General features: G+C 48.1%; 1 protein-coding gene across 1 annotated transcript in view; it reads right to left on the bottom strand.

The window, feature by feature from the left end:
• Positions 1–8,469, bottom strand: part of LOC140397029 (max dimerization protein 1-like) — a 29,022-nt gene extending 20,553 nt beyond the window's left edge. Inside the window, exon 1 of the mRNA XM_072486075.1 lies at positions 8,443–8,469. Within this exon, the coding sequence (XP_072342176.1) occupies positions 8,443–8,456 (14 nt within the window). The 5' untranslated portion in view covers positions 8,457–8,469. The remainder of the gene's footprint in view (positions 1–8,442) is intronic.
• Positions 8,470–9,633: the final 1,164 nt, after the last annotated feature.

Below are 9,633 nucleotides of genomic sequence, written 5' to 3' on the forward strand. Positions count from 1 at the left end.
TTAAAGGCTGCCGAATCGGAGCCATCAACACACTGCCATAAATATAGTAGACGGCACAAGAGAACGCCAAAATGTTTCTATAAAAGGCCCCTGCAGTCATGTTCATCAGCTTATCTGATCTATTCAGACAAGGTACCTGGGTTTGTTACATCAACTCGGGCCACATTACATGCTCTTCCATTACCTCATCCCTGTGAACTCATAATAACCCTGTTGTTAAACTGGGAGGCGCAGCACACAAAGATCATTCCCATCCCCAAATACACTGAAGGTGCCAAGAGCCATGGCTTTATTCGCGCGACTGATAACCTTCCTCTCAATTGCTGGACGGGGAAATCCAGTCACGATCCCATCGAATGGCAGAGCAGACTGGATGGGCCCAATGGCTTGCTGCTGCCCCTACACCTTGTGGTCTGAGAAGGAGCATGGGAATGGTGCATGCTCACAGGATCAAAATGGTCGCCATCTAACACTCAACGCAGCATAATGAGGACTTGGGCTGGCATGCCTATGTCTGCATCAATGCTTCCTGGGCCCTTGACTGTGTCCGACCCTCCCACCATCTCCACACGCGCGCGCCTGCTTGCAAGGGTGAAGGATAAACACAGAGCATGTGACAAGGATGACGAAAGCCATCGCCCACAGCCTTGCCCGAATCGGGCTGCTTTTTCGCTGCTTCCATCTCCATCCGTAATCCCACCCCGCCCTATTCTCGTGACCTCATAACCTAATCTGCACATCCCTGGACACAAAGGGGCAATTTATCATGGCCAATCACACAACCTGCACATCTTTGGACTGTGGAGGAAACCGGAGCACCCGGAGGAAACCCACGCAGACATGGGGAGAACGTGCAGACTCCGCACAGACAGTGACCCAGCGGGGAATCGAACCTGGGACCCTGGCGCTGTGAAGCAGCAGTGCTAACCACGGTCATCCATGAAAAACAAATAAAATGGAACAAGTAAGTTGTGTTAAGGGCTGGGAAGAACAGCACGGTTTCCAATTTAACCTCATTCTCAAGTCATGTGCATACGAATGCAGAACGAATGGACATTGACATAATAATACATTCCTCTGGCTGCAGCAAGGAAGCGAAAAACATTTGTGTTCTGTAACTTTAACAGTTGGCCATTTGTCAACATGGCACCCTTGTGGGAACTCTGCTACTACCATGTTCAGTCGGGCGGTTTCCCAAACAAAATGGGCATTATCGGCTAAAATACGCGTTCTATTGTAACCTCGACATTCCGTTGATAAGTTTGCACCTTTAGTGTAGAGAGTACGCAGCGGTGTGTGACTGGAATAAAATGATTTTGTCGGAGAAGGTTCGGAAAATGCACTTTCAAACCGCAATTCGAGGACAGAGTTCATGTTAAGGTTTGCTTTCAGCTCCAACACAGCTGCCCTCAAATTTGTTACATCCTCCACCCACCTCAGATGACCTGTAAGACTCTTGCGCGATCTGCAGATTACAGACACCTTCATCACCACAGGGACCTTTCAGCAGGAGAACCAAGTTATCTCATTCAGAAATCCACAGCGCCCAATCAGAGGCCCAAATCTTCGCCAGCACGCCCGCACTTTCTAGATAGCAACCGGGACAATTGCGAGCCCGCGTTAGAGCCTCACTTCACAGAGAAATCAGAAATATCCCGAAAGTAAATAGAGAATTGCAATGCAGGTTCCCAGTGTGGCCACGTTAGGGCAACATTAGCAGAGGGCTTGATCAACTCCTGCAGCTGCAGCACATCCATAGAGACTAGAAAAAAACCAACCAGAGTTTTAACCGCAAATAAAACAATGAGATCATGGACTCCTTCTATTTCCCAAGCAACCCTTTGGTCAGGGCTCCGGTGGTTTGTTATTCTGTAAAGTCGTAGAGTTTTTTACAGCACAGGACAAGATTTGACAAAGGATCATCTGGACTCGAAACATTAGCTCTTTTCTCTCCCTACAGATGCTGCCAGGCCTGCTGAGTTTTCCCAGCATTTTCTCTTTGGTTTACTGCACAGGAACAGGCCCTTCAGCCCTCCAAGCCTGCGCCAACCAAGCTGCCCGTCTAACTTAAAACCTTTTACACTTCCGGTGGCCGTATCCCTCTATTCCCATCCTATTCAAAAATTCGTCAAGATGCCCCTTAAACGTCACTATCGTCCCTGCTTCTACCACCTCCTCTTCCGGCAGCGGGTTCCAGGCACCCACTACCCTCTGTGTAAAAATCATCCCTCGCACATCTCCTCTAAACTTTGCCCCTCGCACCTTAAACCTATGTCCCCAAATAATTAAATCCCATCTAAATCTCCTGTCTCTTACCTTAAATCTATACCCCTGGTTATTGGCCCCTGTACAAAGGGAAACGTTTTCTTCCTGTTTAAGTCCCTCATAATGTTGTCCACCTCAATCAGGTCCCCCCTCAGCCTTCTCTGCTCCAAGGAAAATAACCCCAGCCTAACCAGCCTCTCTCCATAGCTGAAACGCTCCAGCCCACGCAACATCCTGGTGAATCCCCTCTGCTCCCTCTCTAGTGCAACCACATCCTTCCTATAGAGTGGCGACGAGAACTGCACACAGTACTCTAGCAGTGACCTAACCAGCGTTTTATACAGCTCCATCATAACCTCCCCGCTCTTATAGTCTATACCTCGGCTAATAAAGGCAAGTATCCCATCTGTCTTCTTAACCATCTTATCTACCTATCCTACTGCCTTCAGGGATCTATGGACAGGTACCCCAAGGTACCTCTGTACTTCCTAGCGCCCTACCGTTGGTGTATTCCCATGTCTTGTTAGTCCTCCACAATGCATCACCTCCACACTGTACACCCATTCCAAATCCCCCATTCTATCCATATGGTGTGCAGACCAGATCCCCGTAGGTTTAAATAATGGGCGGGCAACTGCGAGTGCCTCCCTTCTCCCCATCGTGACCCTCCACCATGAGGGGAACCTTCAACAAACAGCCTGAAACTTCAACTCTGTTCCTCTCCATAGATGCTGCTTGACCTGCTTCGTATTTGCAGAATTTTCCACCTTTATCTCAGATTGGCAGCAGCAGCAATACTTCGCAACAGCACAGCAGCGTCTTCTCCCAGGCTGTCTCACCCCAAAATGACAGTCGTCAGAGAGGTACGAATTGGATGACGGCACAAAGATCGGTGAGGATAGCAAGTTGTGAAGAGGGTGCGACAAACTAACATAGAAAGGTTAAGTGAGTGGGGAAGGATCTGGCAAACAGAATAGCACAAATGTGAAAGTGTCCATTATGTCAGGAAGAATAATAAAGAAGCTTATTATCTCAATGGTGAGAGATTGCAGAGCTCCGAGATGCAGCGGGATCTGGGTGGCCTAGTGCATCAATCACAAAAGGTTCGTGTACAGGTACAGCAAGTCATTAGGAAAGCTAAATGAACGTTATCCTTTATAGTGAGGGGAATAGACTACAAAAGTAGGGAGGTTATGCTTCAGTTGTACAGGTCATTGGTGAGACCACATTTGGAGTATTGTGGACAGTATCAGTCTCCTTATTTAAGGAAAGATGTAAATGTGTTGGAAGCAGTTTCAGGAAGGTTTACTTGACTAATATGAGGAATGGGCGGGTTGTCTTATGGGGAACGGTCGGAGAGGTTAGAGCCAGAGTTTCGAAGAGTAAGAGGCAACTCGATTGAAACCTTTAGGAAACCGTGGGGTCTTGACAGGGGCGGCGAGGGTGTTCCCTCTTGTAGGAGAATCAAGAACGAAGAGGTCACTGGATCGCCCAATTATAACGGAGAGGTGGAGAAATCTGTTCCCTCAAGACGCTGGCAAAACTCTGGAACTTACTTCCTCAAAAGGCAGAGTCTTTGAATATTTTTAAGGCCGAGCTGGATAGATTCTTGATTATCGAGGGGGTGAAAGGTTATCGAGGGTCAGCAGGAAAGCGGGGTTGAAGTATGTATGCCCATATGAACGATACTAGCATGTGTATAAGAATCTGAAGACGGCATCAACGCCATCCCCTGAACCTAATGGTGCCCACATCAAGCTGGCTACACCTCAGCAGTTGCACAAGTTGATTGGAAGTGGAAGAGGGCTGAAGATGCTGCAGTAGATTAAAACTGCACGCCAGTGCGATCAGAAAAGAAGTACAGAACCAGGCAGCAAGGAAACAAGCACCGGATATATATCTGCTGCAATGCACATTGCTCAATGTGCACTACTTCCGATGCTACAGTGTTTGACCAGGGCAGCGTCAACTTCCGCAAAGCACTTGCTGTAAGATAGCCCATCCTAAATGGTGACCCCACTGACTGAATGTCGTATTCGCCAAGGAAAGATAGACTGGCAATGGAGGCAGTGTGGAGAAGGTTCACTCGGTTGTTCCCGGGTAGGGAGGGATTTGTTGAGGAGACGTCGAGTAGGTCGGGCTGTCCCCAATGGAGTTTAGAAGAATGAGAGGCGACCTTATTGAGACCATCGAGGATTCTCAGAGGATTGACAGGGTCGATGCTGAGAGGGCTGTTTCCTCATGTGGGAGAGTCTAGGACCAGAGCACAATCTCAGAGTAAGGGGGTCGTCCATTTAAGACAGAGATGAGGAGGAATTTCTTCTCTCAGAGGGGAGTGAATCTGTGGAATTTTTACCGCAGAGAGCTGTCGAGGCTGGGTCGCTATGGTCAAGGCCGAGACAGATTTTTAATCAGGAGAGGAATCGAGGGGATAAGGCGGGAAAGTGGATGGAAGAAATTCGACTTCCATCTCTGGATTACCTGACGTAATCAATTCCCATTAATGGATGGTTGCCTTGGGAGGAACGACCACTCGTTTAGCCTCTCATTCCTCCCCGCTTTGCCGTCTCCAACATCAATAATAAACCTGCAGAACAGCAGGCACCAAGCATCAGGAACACAATGCTTCAAACAACTGTCCACCTGCAGATGTTCTATGGGCACGACCACACAAAGGAAAAAAACAGGGTTTTAATTCATTTACGGGATGTGGTTCGGCCAGTTATTTATTGCCCATCCCTAATTGCCCCTTGAGGTGGTGGGTGAGCCGCCTTCTTGAGCCGCTGCAGTCCGTGTGGTGCAGGTACACCCACAGTGCTGTTAGGGAGGGAGTTCCAGGATTTTGACCCGAGCGACAGCGAAGGAACGGAGGGTATATTTCCAAGTCGGGATGGTGACGTTCCCAGGTATCGGCTGCTTTCGTCCTTCTGAATGGCTTCAGAAGGCACACAGGGGTCAACTCTTTCCCTTTCACATACTTTGACACCAGCAGCTGACTACTTCAAAAGAGCAGGTGCTTGGCATCATCCAGCATGAATGTGTCTTCCTTGGCAACGAGCCATAATCAGCAGGGGTGCCACACCAGAAGCAGCGAGTCCATCTGACCATCTTGGATGGTAGGTGCTGCCTGCAGATTGGAAAGTGCGTACTTCAATGCAGGGGAGAATCTGGAACGGCGGTCTACACAAATTCCCCAGTCTGCACTGGTATGTCCAGAAATGTCCCGATTGAACAATGTTAATCCTGGAATCAAGACCATCATTTCGACTATGAAACAAAAGGTGGACAAAATTGTCCTTTTTAAAATAAATAAATAAATAAATAAAGATCTGACAGGATGCAGTACCTTCCACAAGCACCACACATTTGAAAAGCTGGACACCGGGTCTCTCCCTGGGTGGCGATTCAACTTGCGGGCAACGCAGTGAGCAGAGAATGGACAGTTTCCAAAAGCAACCAAGGGAACAGTGATAAGAAGAGTCATCCGGCATCAGGCAGGGACGGGGGGGGGGAGAGACGAGAGAGAGAGAATGAATAAGCAATGCAATGGTTCGGGTTAATACCACAGGAAAGAGTACATTAACCACAAACATATCGGATGCTTTACTACAGCTACAGCTGGCTTTACGCTAGTCAGACAGAAATGCCCACGTTAGGGCAGCGCGGTGGCGCAGTGGTTAGCACTGCTGCCTCACGGCGCTGAGGACCCGGGTTCGATCCCGGCCCCGGGTCCCTGCCCGTGTGGAGTTTGCACATTCTCCCCGTGTTTGCGAGGGTCTCACCCCCACAACCCAAAGATGTGCAGGGTAGGTGGATTGGCCGCGCTAAACTGCCCCTTCATTGGAAAAAAAAGAATTGGGTACTTCAAATTTTATTAATTATTTTTTTAAAGAAGGAAATGTACAAGAGAGAGAGATTTGGCTTCTGCTGCAAAGTAGGGTGGCAGTGGGGTGTCACCCCCGTGCCAAGGCGGGCGTCACCCCAGCAGAAATCCACAGAACGCCGACATTACAGCAGGAAGCAATTTGGCCCATCAAGTTTGCACGGGCCCTTTGAAAGAGCACTCTAGCTAGGCCCACTCACCCACCCTAACCCCCTAATCCAGCACATCGATCAAGACCGATCCACCCAACTGCAACAAGTGGCCCATCGATATACATCACCGTAAAGAAGTTGACAACGTCAATATCTGGAGACCAATTTTATCACATTTACCATGGGCAAATCAAGTCATGCTCCATTTCTGTTGCTCAGAGCGTGCTGGCAAAAAGACAGCCCTGCTGCACCAAGTAAAAGTGATACCCCACTCTGTGTAAATGGCCATTAGCTGTTTAGTCTGGTGGAAGGAATAGCGCACGCCATCCCAGCCGCTTTCCCCCCTCCCCTCCAACCCCACATTATGTTTAGAAACAGCGAGAGTCGCACAGCAAACGTCCCACACAAAGCTCAGGCTGTTCCTCAACAGCGCAAGTACCGACCTAATGACCAGATCATTATTCGTCCACCTTCAAATCAACCCTAAAAGAGAGCAAGTCCCCTTGCTAGTGAGTAAATCGTGGTGCAGGGCATTTTACCCTCAAAGAAGGATGAGGAGGGGTAAAATGTCTGCAGGGGTAAACCCTTGCGATGCCCTGCTCCAGCAAACTGCCCGACAAAGTTTTGGTGGTGGCTCTTAATGATAGTTGTTGTTTTTGAAAAAGTGCCAGGGGTGGCGTGGCGGCACAGTGGTTAGCACTGCTGCTTCACAGCGCCAGGGACCAGAGCTCGATTCCAGCCTCGGTGGAGTTTGCACATTCCCTCCCATGTCTGCGTGGATTTCCTCCGGGTGCTCCCGTTTTTCTCCACAGTCCAAAGATGTGCAGGTTAGGTGCATTGGCCGTGTTAAAAAAAATTGTCCCTCAAGTGTCCAGAGGTGTGTAGGTTAGGTGGGGTTACGGGTGGAGGAGTGGGCCTAGTAGAGTGCTTCTTCAGAGGGTCGGTGCAGACTCAATGGGCGAATAGCCTTCTTCTGTACTGTAGGGATTCCCAAGCCACAACACCACCAGCACGGAGTATAAAGCAACGGATTAATTATCCTGAAGGGTGTAAATGGTGAGCGGAAAGACGACTTGATGTGATTCGCATGAAGAGCGCTTATACCATAGGGTCGCGTCCAGAAGTGTTCTTTCGTTATGTAACTTCAATTTTCTTTTAAATCTGATCCGAGATTGCTTCCTGGTATTATCAGTGATTTTTTACAAAACACAGAAAATCCTTAAAACTCAGCAGGTCAGGCAGTATCCATGGATAGAGAAACAGAGCTTCATAACCTTTTCCCAGACATTGCCCACATTGTTGCACTACTTTGCTTCAAAGCTACCTGAAAGTAGAACTGGAAGCCAGATGATCTTCCAGAAATGCCTTAAACATACCTGACATTATCACCCACTTCCTCATTACTGTTGTGTTCTTACTCATGCACGGGATGCAGGTGTCGCTGGCTAGGCCCAGGAGGTGTTGCCCATCCCTTACTTGCCCTTGTGAAGGTGCCTTCTTGAACCTCTGCAGTCTGTGTGATGTCGATACACCCGTGATGCTGTTAGGGAGGGAGTTTCCAGGATTTGACCCAGCGACAGTGAAGGAATGGCCGATGAATTTCCAAGTCGGGATGGTGAGTGACTGGAGGGGAACCTCCAGGTGGTGGGGTTCCCAGGCATCTGCTGCCCTGTCCTCCCTAGATGTGCAAAGTGGCGGTCACACGTCCTACAGTGCAAGTACGACACTTCAAAAAGTACCCCATTGGTTGGAATGTGCTGGCGTCACAAAAGGCTCTATATAAATGCAAGCCTATCCTATTTTTCACTGAACAGTGAAGCACCTTTCCTTGAGAGAATTTGCAAGGTTGCGTGACCCAGATGACACCTGCCAGAAAAGGAACTTTGACTAGCCCAATATTAAACCTAACTATCATCACCCCCCTCCTTAATTTCTGGGGCCTCATTGTTACACAGGCAGTTTACAACATAACCGCTGGAAATTAGGCTCTTTAAGCAGGATAGACTTCAATTTAATCACTAAGAAGTAATCTCCAGTTGATGAACCAGGAGGTCAGTGTGAAAGTATGCACTATAGAGCATTAAGCTAACACACCGTTACACGTTAACATTCTGATTTAAGTAGCCTTCGGAATCAGCCTACCTGTTTTTTTCCATTTCATTGTGTGTCGACCTGGGAGGAGAAAAGAATTAAAATAGGATTACAATCCATTCGACCAGTGCTCAACTGCTCAAAGTTTAAAATAGGCTAGTACAAAATTTGACAGATTGCTTTGCCTGAATAGTGATGCAAAAGAAAAGTACCGATCTGTCCCGACCAAAACCAAAGATTTTCAGTTTCTGCAGGTGAAAACGGAGGTCTTCACGATTTGGTTCATGAAACAAACTGGCAGTGGTTAGCACTGCTGCTTCACCGCGCGAGGGACCCAGGTTCAATTCCGGCCCGGGGAAACGTCTGTGTGTAGTTTCCACGTTCTCCCAGTGTCTGCGCGGGTTTCCTCCGGGGCGCTCCGGTTTCCTCCCACAAGTCCTGAAGGATGTGCTTGTTGGGTGAATTGGACATTCTGAATTCTCCCTCTATGACCCCGAACAGGTGCTGGAATGTGGCAACTAGGGGCTTTTCACAGTAACCGTTGCAGTGTTAATGTAAGCCCACTTGTGGCGATAATAAAGATTATTTAATGGTTTGCAGAATATATTTAAGCTCTGCGACCTGGCTGCTCGATGTTGGAGCCTTAATTCACTACTTTGCACGTGTGAGGAGTTTGCCTTCTCCAATGGGGGGGGGGGGGGCGGGGGGGGTGAGAAAGCTGGTCTAAATTCCACTTCAATTAGCAAAGGAATCAGTTGCATTTCACCACCTCTTTCCTTGCAGTTGAAAAGTAGACAGTTCCTACGCTGTTTTCAGATAATCACCTTGTCAAGATGCACAATTTGCTCAGGGTTAAACCTTTAATATATATAACACCAGCATAAAAACAATTATTTAAAATGTTTCCCCGATGTGTAGGACTCAGCCACACTAACTGAACCACACATGGAGTACAATGTAGCTTTGTTCTAGCACTCAAAAGAGGATATAATTCTACTTGACGTATTCAGAGAAGATTCACTCAACTTGTTTCTGAGAGGAAGGCGCTGTCTTATTAAGAAAAGCCGAGCAGATAGTTTCGACGAAGGAAGAAACGATCGAATTGAAAGAGAAAACTCCGGACGGAAATTGACAAGGTAGATTCCAGGAGGACGATTTCTTTTGTGTGGGAGTCCTGTAGGGGTCTCCCAGTTTGAGAGAGTTTTTCTTGTGAGGGTCATTAGTCTATCGGAATTCCTCCCC

The sequence above is a fragment of the Scyliorhinus torazame genome, chromosome 20, assembly GCF_047496885.1.
Source record: "Scyliorhinus torazame isolate Kashiwa2021f chromosome 20, sScyTor2.1, whole genome shotgun sequence".
Lineage (NCBI taxonomy): Eukaryota > Metazoa > Chordata > Chondrichthyes > Carcharhiniformes > Scyliorhinidae > Scyliorhinus > Scyliorhinus torazame.